The sequence below is a fragment of the Cavia porcellus genome, unplaced genomic scaffold (assembly GCF_034190915.1).
Source record: "Cavia porcellus strain 051 isolate PalLab524CR breed Dunkin Hartley unplaced genomic scaffold, mCavPor4.1 scaffold_12, whole genome shotgun sequence".
Taxonomy (NCBI): Eukaryota; Metazoa; Chordata; class Mammalia; order Rodentia; family Caviidae; genus Cavia; species Cavia porcellus.
Window position 1 is genome coordinate 5,796,459 of NW_026947495.1, and position 13,281 is coordinate 5,809,739.

The following is a 13,281-nucleotide window of genomic DNA, read 5'->3' on the forward strand; positions in this document are numbered from 1 at the left end:
ACTGGTGTATAACTTTTAAAGTCCTCTTTCAATGTCGCCTGTACTTGCTCTTGATGGACTAGATGTTTGAGATGCCATTTTGCCTTTTCGTTTTGTCATTTTCACCTTTTGGGTAAATATTTGGTCTTTCAATCCCAGCAGTCTCAACCATCTGTAGTGTGAATTTTAGACTCCACGTGTGTAGTTGATGTTTGTCCGGTTGCTGAGTACCACAATGTAGAGGAGAGTCATTTACCTGAATTTCTCCTACCCTGTATGAGGCCCTGCCTGTTGCGTAAGTTCTGTATTCATTCTGGGCTAACTAGCCTAGAAGCATTGATGTAGATCAACTCTTAGTTCCTGCTGTTGCTATGTCTTCAGGTTGTTGCAGGTCACTAGATCTCTGTCGATAGTGTTTGTGTCAGCTGAGGCACTACTGTGCCACTGGGGGTCTTAGAAGCTCTTTTAATTTTTCCAAGTTGGAGAGACCTTATTGGCATACTCCTCAACCCGTCTGATGTTCTCTGTTTGGAGGAGGAGATTACCCACTCTTGCTGGGTTCCTCAGGGTCTTACAATTTGGGGGAGGTTCATTTCTGCTCCTATTTACCCACTGCAGATCTCTGACTGGAGCCTGCTAAGGTCTTCTGTTTGAGTGAGGGATTCCTGAGTCTCCCATCCAGCCAGCACAGTAATTCTCTGTAATCCAAGGTTCTGGGAGAAGAGGTTGGATCCAAAGATCAACTTCATTACTAGGTCCAGGAGGTGGGTGGGTTCCCCAAGGGACTGGCCGTGGTGGCAGTCCAAGGTGGCTCAGTCATGCTGTGGGTGTCCCCAGGTGTTCACGGCCTAGGGGCAGGTCCAGCAGAGGCAATCCTAGGCAACCCAGGCCTGCAGGGGCAGGCCAAGTGTTCCTGCAGCGGGGCAGTCTAAGGCAGCTAGGTCTTGCTGGGGCATCCTAGGTGTTCACGGCCAAATGGCGGGCCCAGCAGCGGCAGTCCCAGGTGACCCAGGCCTGCCAGGATGGCCCATGTGTTCCCTAGATCTTCTTTCTTCTGAAAATCTGAAATACAAACTCGAAGATTTCAAAATAAAATATTTTATTGAAAGCCTTGTGGCATTGGTATAATTAAATAACTAAAAATGAAAGAAAACCTCCAAAAGGTTTTGTTTAATATTATATTGTGAGTGCCAGTATACTGAACAACTGTATAAAAATTAATCTAAACTTTAATTTTTGGTAGTATTCAGACTAAAATATGTATATATTCATCGTAATGTATTTGGTATAACATTCTTCCTGAAGTTGTTTGACTAGTGTATTCTCTTTGCCTTACCTTTCAGTATCTTTTTGGATTTAAAGTCCTGAGTAGTTTTTTAAAATTTAAAATGAATAATCATCGGTTATGTATCATTTTACTCTTGTCATTAAAATCACTTGTCCTTTAACTCATAGAATTTCAATATACAACACAAAGAAATTTTATTTTAACTACATGTAGAATATTCATATATAATTGAAAATAAATATAAAAGGTAAAGCTGAGTGAGATTATAGTCACAGTTCTGAAAAATGTTGTATTAATTATCTGTCTGATCACATTGCCATTGATTATGTGTAGCTTCATGAGTACCAGGACATGGTACTGAAGTAGACATTTAGCTTATAATTCTTTCACAATCTGAAGCTGTGAAGAAAGTCTAACAGTTGGCTAAACTGAGTCTGAAACTTAATAGAGAAATAAAGCCAGGAGGGGGCTGTCAGGAAAAGAGAGAAGTCAGGTGTTTGCTGAGAACATGAGGTTAAATTGTCAGAAAGGAAAAAGTTCACATAAATGTTTTGAATGTTATATAGTTGCTGAGATAAAGAAAAATCTTAAATATGAGTATGGACCCCGTTTGGCTTTGAACTAGTAATATAATACAGTTTGTCTATCTTGTATCTGTCCTCTTTCCCATAGTACTATGTTTGTGTTATTCAACCATATTTTTATGTGTAGATGTACAGTGGTTAGTTAATTTTCATTGTTTTAAATCATTTTATTATTGACATAACTTACAGCTATTCATTCACCTTTTGGTAGACATTTGAATCTTTCTTGAATTTATGAGTATTCTGAACCTGACTCTGCTAAGAATGTACATGTGTTTTGGGATCCCTATATACATATCTCTATTAGGGTTATTAGGTAATAGGGGATTTCCTGGATTGTAAGATACTCATAATTCAACTTTTATAGATAATGTCAAAATGTATGAGAGTTCCGTTTTTTCTACCTCACTGCCCAATGAGGGTGCTTTTTTAATTACATGCTTCTGGAAGTTTTCACCTTTTCTAAGAAATACACTACAATTATCTTTTTATTTTGGCAAATAGATTTCAGTGTATTTACACAGAAGGCACCAGAGGAAGAAACTGATTCAAAATCTTTTGATGAAATGGAACAGAGTCTACTTATTCTTTCTGAAACCAAAGCTTCTCTACCGAGTACCATGAACCTTTGGAAGCAGCAAATGTCTACAATAGCAAAGTTTCATTGTCTTACCTTGAAACGTCAAAGTAAATCAGTGAGATCAGTGTAAGTATAATTATCCTTCTTTTGCCTGAGGTATTGTCTTTTTAAGGATACAAATTGGATTTACTGTCTTAATTGTTTTGGTGTGGTCTTTTTGAGATCCTCCTGCCTCAGCCTCCAGTGTTGAGATTATAGACATATACCACCACACCTGGCTATCTTAAATTTTTATATGTTGGCATATGTAAATAACCTATGTAATCTTGAAATACTAAAATGATAATTTACAATGGTAGAAAAAATAATTATAGTAACTTTATCTCCATAGATCTTTTGTCTTTTTTTTTAAACTAGCATTTACCATGTTAACTCTAAAATGAGGAAATGACAGTTCATACTAATTGTATAATTTTTGAATTACTGTTGTTGATTCTTTCATTTTTTTTACATATATTCCTTTGCTGTCTTTAACCACCCACTAGTAAATTTTGTAATCACTTTTGTAAATAATAGGAAAATAATTTTTAACTATCATGAAAAAACTAAAATATAAAAAAGGGTAACTAATAGAGATAAGATATTGACTTAGATTTAACCTTTCTCATTTATCACCCTCTCACCCTAGAGTGCTAGGAATTGGCTTATTTGGAAATATCATGGACTACTTTCGTATACTATACCTTGGGTTAATAATCAAAAATAGGGTATTTATGCTAAACTGATTTGCTTTTTTTAGTAAGTTTATTCCAGTATCAAACAGATGTCAGTCAAATACCTGATTTATTCCTGTTAGTATTAACTTTAAAAAATTGTGTTTAAGTCAACATGTTTCAATTCATTTAGTTGAAAACCACTCTGAAAATATTCTTGAAAACAACAGACGTGCCTTCATTCAGACTGCTATAATAAAATACCGTAGATTTGGCCAGTTAAGTAATAGACATTAATTTTTCTCATGTTTCTGAAAGCTAGAAGTATAAGATTTAGAGTACCTGTCTGATAAAGGCTGTCTTGCCTTGAAGAAAGCCACCATCTCGATGTGCACTCATATCGACCTCTCCTGTAAATAAGAAGAAAGCATGCAAACGAGCACATTCATACAGGCTTTGGGTCCTTTTTGTCAGGCACCAAACATCATGAGGACCACACTTTCATGCCCTCATCTACCTAAATTACTTTCCAGAGTTCCACTTTGAAACATCATCAGTTTAGAGATTAGTTTCAACATGTAAATTTGAAGGAACATATCCAATTCAGAACAAAAAAATGTTCTTTGGTCACATACATTTAGGAAAATTATATCTAATATTACACCAATTAAAGCATTGTTGACAAGTATGTAAGAACACCTGAGAGGTAATGTGATTTTTTTTCTCTAACTTTAACCTGGAGATTACAAGTATTATCTAATCTTGGTTTTTTCCCCCCTTATCTAAAGCACTGATTCCTTACAGAGCTGTATATAAATGTACTATGCTTTAGAAAATCATGATTTAAAATATACGTAATTAAGAGTGGAAACAAGATGGAGGAAGGGAAAAGGAAAGGAAGAGAAGAGGCATGTAAAAAGAATTAAAATGTCATTTACCAGTACCGACTCTCACTGTAAATAGTCATTACATACTGCAAAAATACAAAAATAAAAAGTAAATTATAAAAATAAATTATATTTAATTATACATGTTTATAACAGTGTCTGATTCTTTAGCAGTTACAACTATTATATTTACATACCCTTTAACAATTTAAGGGTGATAGATCTTAAACATACTTTTATAAACTTTTTTTTCTTTTCATACCCCTACTTTTAATTTTGTCATGTTGGCTTTCTCTCCAGTATTATCATAGATCGTTTTCAATAGTAACTCTTTTTAAAGGTTTTTCTTTGTTCTTTTATGTTTTGGCTTTTTCCAGTTACTACCTTTTAACTGGGATTAAAATCTGTAAGAGTATTAAGAAAGATTTTACTAGAATTAATTACATGTTGCTAAACCTTGTTTCTTTCTTTTTTTTCAGATTGCTTCTGCTTTTAATTTTTTTTGCAGTTCAGATTTTCATGTTTTTGGTACATCATTCTTTTAAAAATGTTGTGGTTCCTATCAAACTTGTTCCAGATTTGTATTTTCTAAAACCTGGAGATGACCCTCATAAATACAAAACAAGTCTGCTTCTTCAAAATTCTACTGGTAAGAGTGTGTGAAGGTCTGTGAATGTGTATTGGTTAGGCTGGGAGTTGTGGGATACATAGTTTAAAAGTTTCAGTTTTAGAAATATATTTAAGATAAAAGCATGGTCTGCTTGGACAGAGTCTAAATTGAGTGAAGTATTTACCTTATTGATGCTGAATAGCACATTACAGAAATGGGAACGTGATTTAAATGTATTGATAGTTTAAAAAATACTCTTTAATTTATACTATTTAAATCATTAGATTCCTTTTTAAAATAGTAGCAACGTTTTTCTTGGCTACATGCTTTTTCTCAAAGTTCATGATGAGCAAGACTGACTTGAAGTTGTAAGATTTTCTTTAGAAAGAGCTACAATGTATAATATAAATTCCCTTATATTATACATATTCATAGAAATGTGTAAATAATCCTTTCAAGGACTATTGGAAAAATTTGTGACAACTAAAAAAAAATTACCTTAGATGTAAATATCTGTAATCAAGTAAATTTGGAGCTGATATTTTTAGGACACTGTTGGTGTTCTTACAATATAATACTTAATTGTAAAATTGGAAAAAGCATTTTTTATACTTTTTATGGACTTGAGTAAAGTTTAAATGAATAAACTGACAAAGCATTCTGATTTTCAGAATCTTAAAATCGAATGCAAAGCTTTATTTTTGCGTGATAAATTGCTTCATAACTCTCATCTACATAAGTAACTTTATACTTTAAAGGTTCTTGAAAAGATTAAAAACCAATTCCGATTTTTAAAGTCTGATGCTAAATGTATTACAAAATCTTTATTCTTTCTTGGGTAAATGTATTTAAGGTAAAAAATTACTCTTATATGGGAAATGTGGGGCCAGGGATTTAGCTCAGTGGCATAAGCTCCTCCTGGCAAGTGCAGGGTTGTGAGTTTGATCCGTGGTACCAAAAAAAGTAGGGGGGAATGTTATGTTTTGTACTTTTTCTATTACTTAGGTTATTTTCAATTTAATATACATTTCATATAACTAAAGTGCAGTATGGTACTGTAATTCACCATTTTCAATGTGTATCTGGGGATAGTACATATATCTCCAAATCTTGCCCTGGACTCCAGGTCATTTAGAAGAAGACCACCTGATTATGTGTTTGAATTATTATTATTATGTGTTTGAATTACATAGTTAAGACACTTATGCAGGTACTTACAAAACTTGTCTGCCCAAAACATTAAAGTCTTTGAAAAATGAAGTTACATTACCCTAGTTTGTATCTTTCTGATTTTAGTGCTAATCTTGTTACATAAAATTGCCAAGTAATGGCTGATTTTATTTGAATTTGGTATGCTTGATAGTATCAACCCTAAAAGTAGAGACAGCTACTCTGAAGATGACAAGATGTAAAAGATATCCATACTGGTATTAATTATTAACAGCTCTCAAGTCATACAATGTTTTCAAAGTTGTGTTTTTATAAAAATAGCTAGGTAATACTATGTTTAACTATAGTAAGCCCAATGATGTGGACAAATCTATTGAAAATAACAAGAGAAAGCATAGTAACTACGGAAGATCACCTAATATTGTGGTCGTATGTGTCTTATTCATTGCATGTTTTTCTAGGAATTTGTTTTGCTGTCTTGTTATGATTTGTTTTTCTCTATAATACAGAGAGGATAGATATACATGTAGAAATTCACACACGAGAAGATTTTTTTAAAAAAACTACGAGAACAGATTATATAATGCAAGATGTAATGAACACATACTCTGAAGAAGAGACACTAAGACAATGCTAATTTTGTAACATTATGATATAAAATCTAGCAATACTGTTGTTCGCTGAAAAAAAAAATTGCCAAGTAAATTTTCATTTTCACTATTTAATCAAATTTCAAGTGATTGTTATAATTTTTCAATGTTATCAATAATTGTAGCAGCAGCAGGTAAAATTTGCAAATTACTGTGTACCAGGTGATGTTCATATCCCTGTTCATAATGTATTCATTTAATGCTCACGACTACTATACATATAAAGTAGATATACGTAGGATTCTCACTCTATGAAAGAAGCAACTAAAGTCTAGAGCATCTGGGTGACTTATTTGAAGAACAGATAATGTATGTAGTACAACTTGGATTTCAGTGTAGGCTAGTTGGCTCCAGAGTCAGTGCTCTTAATCGTGTCTCAGCTGATGAAGATAAAATATTTCTGTAAAAAGAGAGGTTTCTTTCCATTGTTATTAAAAGTATAGTGTCTATAACTTTTAAAAACTGATCCTTTATTATTTGCTTATTTTCTAATAATAGAATCAGATATCAGTGATCTTCTTAACTTTTTCACACACCAGAACATAATGGTGATGATGTTTAATGACAGTGACTATGTGTCTGCTGCTCCCCATAGTGCAGCTTTAAATGTGGTACATTCGGAAAAGGTAAGAATAATGCATGTGCATGAATACTCATTTAGGAGTAATAAAAGATTAAACTGTTTCTTGAATTGACATCATCAGTTGAGAGTTAGAATCTACTTTTAGAATAGCTAATCATGTTTATTTATAATATGTTTTATGGCTGATAAGTGATCAATACAAATAAATCTGTAAGAAATTTAATTTTATTTTTACACTTTTACATGAAGTATCAAAATACCTGTACATTCTAAATCAGGTTATTTTTATCTGTCATTGGGTATTCTATGATTAGTTGAAGTAATTTTATTGAGAATCATGTTGTTTGGCATATACCAATAACATATCTGCCTATATTTATATAAAGTATGTAATTACTTTTTTTTAATTATAGGACTATAGTTTTACAGCTGTTTTCAACAGTACTATGGTTCATTCCTTACCTGTATTGTTGAACATCATTAGTAACTACTATCTTTATCATTTAAATGTGACTGAAAACATCCAGGTCTGGAGTACCCCATTCTTTCAAGTAAGTGAAAATATATATAGGTAAAGTAATGTGAGCATAATTCATACATATACATATATATGTATATCCAAAGAGATTCTGTTTTGGTACTACTATTTTTGTGAAGCAGTTATATTTGGCAGCATCACAACAGTTTTAGATATTTTGTTGCTCCCCTAGCAAACTTTTATGCTCATTAATAATCATTTTCTCTCATGCTTCATTTTCCCTTATGTCTACCCCTAAAATGGACAATTCGTATACTTTTCTATATCTGTGGATTTCCTATTTCTAGACATTTTACATTAAGGGAATTATACAGTATAGGACTTTCCTTGTCTCCCTTCTTGTATTTAGCATACTGTTTAGTAGATTCATATATTCTGTTACAAATGTTAGTACTTCATTTAAAAGTATCCAGATATTCCAGTGTATAAGATATATGTACATGAAATCATATGTTTAATAAAATCCATCATCATTTGTTTAATACTTGAATTGTTTATACTTTGGGGATATTGAGAATAATGCCATGAACATTCAAGTGTAAGTTTTTAGAGAAGCATATGTTTTTATTTCTCTTGGATGTATATGTTGAAGTGCAATTACTAGATCATATAACAAGTCTTACATTTATTTAGCTTTTTGAGAAATTAGCAACATGCTTTCCATTTTCTGTTGTCATTAGTGTATAAAGAGGTATCTCATTTTTATTTTGATTTGCATTTCCCTGATGGCTGCTGACACTGAGAATCTTCACTGCTTGTATATCCTTTGAGAGAAGTTTATTCAAATCTTTGCCTTTTTAAAATTGGATACTTTCTCTTTTATGATTAAATTGTAGAATTTATATATTTGAGAAACAATCCTCATTAAATAAATAATTTTCAATTTTGATGAAATTGTTTTTTATGCTTATGCTTTAATGTCATAGTTAAATATTTGCCTAGCTTAAGGTAAACAGGCTTATTACTGTGGTTTATTTCAGCTTCATATTTCTGGCACTTGGATTTATGCTTATTGTTTTTATATATACAATAACAAAGTCTTAACTTCATTCTTTTGCATATAGGTATCTAGTTGTCATGTGCTCTATAAAAGTGTTACTCTGTGCATGTTATAATAATTTCTAATGCTAAAGTACTAATTTACTTAAAAATGTGTGTCTCTTCTTGTCAGTTCTATTTACTTAAGCATGTATTTTTTTCCTTTTGGTTTTTACCTTTTTTCTACCAAATTGAATCCTAACCTCACTTTACCAAACCCTTCATAAAGTTTTGCTTTCCTAGAGTATCTAAAATAGTAGTTCTGTTTTTCTTTTTATCCTTACCTTTTATAAAAGCATAAATTTTTATTGTATTATTGGTTACTGTACTTAATATTGACTTTTTTAAAAATAAAATTTACTTGGCTAGTATTGCATACTCAAACATTATGCATTATTATTTTCAGCAGTATCTTACTACTTCTCTTAATGTTCATTTAGACACTGAATGCTTTCAGTAGCTAGATACTTTTTAAACATTTATTATGTATCAATAGCAAGAGACTAAGACATTTATAGTCAAGGAACAAATGAGTAAACATTGGTAATACAGTATGAGAAACGTTGTACTGTAATAGGAATAATGTTTGGAATCGGAACAACCAAGATGTTTTTTCTTCTTTTATACATGAGACTATGCTTCTAGCACCTCACGTGTGTGGGACTACTGCACGATGCTTAAGCGGACACCAGCTGGGTGTACTGTGATTCAGTTCATGCTGAGACTGACACTTTGTACCTGAATAACATTAAGGCTTAGTGCCAGGTGATGCCAGGGTGATGATCCAGTCTGTGCCTGCCTGTCATAAATACAGTCTTAGTAGTGATCCCAGTTTTTTTCTTTATCAGTTTTTTACATGATAAAATTCAACTAGGGTATCATTAATTTCTATTCTACTACTTCATTTACGTATTTATGGGTGCAATGTTGGCCTCCCACTGTCATATGTTTGAATTTGGAGCAGATTTTATCACATAGCATAAATTAAGAAATTGGCTTTCTTGGTACATGACAAAACTCAGAAAGTCAATGAAAGACAAAACTCAGAGAGTCAATGATTAAGGTAGTAATCATCTCATGGAATGCTGTGCCAGGGCTAAGATAGCTGCAAGGCACATTGTGAGTCCTTTACCCTGCCCCACGAGTATATTGTCTCACAGAACAAGAATAAAGAGGATGGCCTTCGTGGGATTGCAGGGTGATACTGTATTTCTACAATCTTCATTTGGAATGCCAGGTGTTACTGACTTGTCTGGAAAAGTTAGTTGACTGTATTTGGGTCCTCAGAACAGCTAGGGACGTAAAGAACTATAGGGTGAGGAGCTGGGGATTTAGCTCAGCAGTATAAGCGCCTGCCTTGCAAGCATGTGGTCGTGAGTTCGATCCCTGGTATTGATTAAAAAAAAAAAAAAAAGAACTGTAGGGTGGTAGTCTCCCCAGCTTGGGGGAAGTTGTTCTTGTTTCCATAGGAGGTTGAGTTTGGGGAGAGAAAGACATCTCAAGATCCCAGCAAGCATATAGTCCATGCAACATGTAAGGAGTGCAGAAGATCATCTCTAGATATTTATCATTGGATAGTACAACTATTGGATATACTAATTGTTTTTCATACATATTATTTTTTATTGAATGGTGAACTTTAATTTGTATACCAGGGTATTCGGTGTCTTAGCTAAGAAATGAGAGTACATGATTTGTTTGGGCTTATATGGCTATGTAATTAGTTAGCAGAGTTTTATGGTCCCCCACTACCTGTTAATAAACTGATTCTTTCAGCTTGGGACTGATATCCTAATGTGTTCCTTGAGAGGTTTTATTACTTATGATTTTGTAAGGTGATTCTCAGTTGTATTTCTTACTGTGTTTATCTTTTAGGAAATTACTGACATAGTTTTTAAAATTGAGCTATACTTTCAAGCAGCTTTACTTGGAATCATTGTTACTGCAATGCCACCTTACTTTGCTATGGAAAATGCAGAGAATCATAAGGTAGTAACTACATTTTTAAAATGCAGATCTAGTTTACTAATAGAAATGTCAGCAGAGCATGTTGGTACACACTTACAGTTCCAGCACTCAGGAGACTGAGGTGGAAGGATTGCATAATAAGTTTAAGACCAGTTTGAATTAGGGAGAAACCCTATCTGCAAAAGAAAGCAAGAAAAAAAAAAAAAGAAAAATCAACAAAACAAGCATTTTTGGGGCTGTAGCTTGGCTAGCATGCACAAGGACCTGAGTTCAATCCCCAGTACCACAAAAGAAGAAAAAGTCATAAAAATACGTTTGCGTGATTTATAAATCTTAAATACAATTATTTAAAGAGAAAGTTAAGATTATAAATATGTTTATTATAATATTTATCACTTGAGTATGTGATTTAAAATTATATTCCCTAATCTTTACAACAAAAAGTTCTGTAAAGTATAACCTACTTTATAGATCAGGAAATAAAAGTATGGGAGTATAGCTATTAAGTTACTTAGTCTGAGTCTATTTAAATGGTGGGTCTGGGAACTGACTTGTAATTTTCATGTCTATTTTGTTTCATGTTTGATTACTGAGTCAGACCCAGAGCCAAATTACCCCTGAACTACATTGCTAGTTCCTTTTGTGTTTTAAGATAGGGTCTTACTGAATTCCTGAGTCTGGTCTCAAACTTGCGTTCTTCCAGTCTTATGTTCCCAGGTAGCTGGATTTGTAGGTGTGCATCCTAAAGCCTGGCTGCTCTTTTATGTTCTTATCAAGCACACTGACCTGCTTTTCCTTTGTAATCTTTGAATTACAATCTTTGAATCTTTGAATGTATTGAATATATAAGACACTTACTCCTTGTTATGTGTGCGGAAAAAAAACAAAAAAAAATGAAAAATGATTTCATTACTATACCTTAAGGAAAGTTCCTTAATTATATAGAGGTTCTTTGATAGTATTGTTTCATTATCTTTTCTGTACCTTTCTCTGGGGTTTTCCTTCAGACATATAACCATCTTCACAGTTCTTGACTATTCAAAATCTTCTGCTATACCACTGTGCTAAATTGTATCTTTTTCTTCTAGTCAAAACTCTTATCCTCTCCATGATGATCTTAATTTGAAAGCAAGATTATCTGAATTAATTTACAAATGTGATGAATAATGAACTTAAGCGCTTTTTTAAATTTTAGAGAATTTGAATGTTTTCATAAATTCCAATGTTTTTAAAAATTTTTATTGAAAATTAATGTAAAAGTAATACATAGGTCTCAAGAGATTTTTTAAAATATATTTGTTTTGTTATGAGTGTATACATGTTGGTACTAATTTAGAAAATATAGAAAAGTTTAAAGATAAAAATCCATTATGCCACAACTCAAATCTAAAATTTATTAGGTGGTTACATTTTTCTTTTCAACTTAAAACTCTTTAAACTTTTTATTTTGAGATAATAGTAGCTTAATTTTCAAATGTGAGAAATGATACATCAAGGTCCTGAAAACTCAACTCATTTTCAAGCTATAGGGTCATGTCATAAGTACTAACATTGCTTCAGTCAGGGTACAGAGACTGTTGCTCTTTTCTAACCACATCCACATGCTCCTTTCTAACCACATTTTCTTTTCCTCTTAACCTGTGGGAACCATTAGCCTACTCTCCATTTTTCTAATTTTAGTATTTCAAGAATTTATAAATAGAATGACAATAAGTATGCTTTAAAGGTTAGCTTTTTTTTCCCCTCAGCATAATGATGGCAAACCTTCTAGAGCTTTCTGTGATACGAACAGTCTGCTGTGGCACCCACACCACAGGTTTGCCACCACTGCCTCAGCATAACTCTTCTAATGCTTTTGAGATTCGTCTAATTTATATGTATCAGTATTTCATTTGTTTTTGTTGTTAAATAGTATTCCCTGGTGTGGATACATCTTAGGAAAGAACATGTAGATTGTTTTCACCTGCTATTATTATGAATACAGTTGATACAAACAGTTGTATGCAGGTTTTTGTGTAAACCTGTGTTTTTATTTTTTCTAGGGTAAATGCTGACTTGATAATTGTATGTTTAGTTATATAGGAAAATGTCAAATTTTTCTGCCAGAACAGATACACCATTTTACATTTCCACTCAGCATTGTATGAATGAGAAAAGCTTGAATTCTTCAAAATAATTACATATCATTTGGTTTATGTTTTTAAACTTGTACTGGAATTTACATATCTGATGCTCCTATAATTCACTGAACATAATACTTACCTATTTTTTTCCCTTTTTCTTTTTAGCTCATTATTTCTTAGTTCCCTTGTCTTACTTCATAGCTTGCTTTTTGATATATGTCTTTAATTATTAGAAGTAAATATTTTTATTGATGGAATAAATCAATTAAGATTGTTAGGTATTTGAATTTGTAAAAGATTTCTTAAGTTTCAAATACTGAGCCTGTTAATATTGGAAAACTAGGAAAACTGATCAGTTAAGCTTACTGTTAGTATACATAAAAATTCAGTTATGGTAGACATATAATTTATATATAAAATTTTATGATCTGAAGCCATTTGCAAAGCCAGAGGCAATTAGCAGTTTGCCAGTAGTATATTAAACATTAGTTTTTAAAAATGAGAGTCTTTTTCTTATTTAAATTTACTGTATCTTTAAAATTTTTGTTGAGATTGTTGTATCTCAAAAAT

The 13,281-nt window shown here is 32.3% G+C and overlaps 1 protein-coding gene across 3 annotated transcripts in view; it reads left to right on the plus strand.

The window, feature by feature from the left end:
* Positions 1 to 13,281, plus strand: part of Abca5 (ATP binding cassette subfamily A member 5) — a 76,851-nt gene that overhangs the window by 45,412 nt on the left and 18,158 nt on the right. For all 3 annotated transcript variants that reach the window (XM_063258754.1, XM_063258756.1, XM_063258755.1), the window contains 5 exons: positions 2,356 to 2,557; positions 4,511 to 4,680; positions 6,960 to 7,087; positions 7,458 to 7,595; positions 10,496 to 10,609. In XM_063258754.1, the coding sequence (XP_063114824.1) occupies positions 2,356 to 2,557; positions 4,511 to 4,680; positions 6,960 to 7,087; positions 7,458 to 7,595; positions 10,496 to 10,609 (752 nt within the window). The remainder of the gene's footprint in view (positions 1 to 2,355; positions 2,558 to 4,510; positions 4,681 to 6,959; positions 7,088 to 7,457; positions 7,596 to 10,495; positions 10,610 to 13,281) is intronic.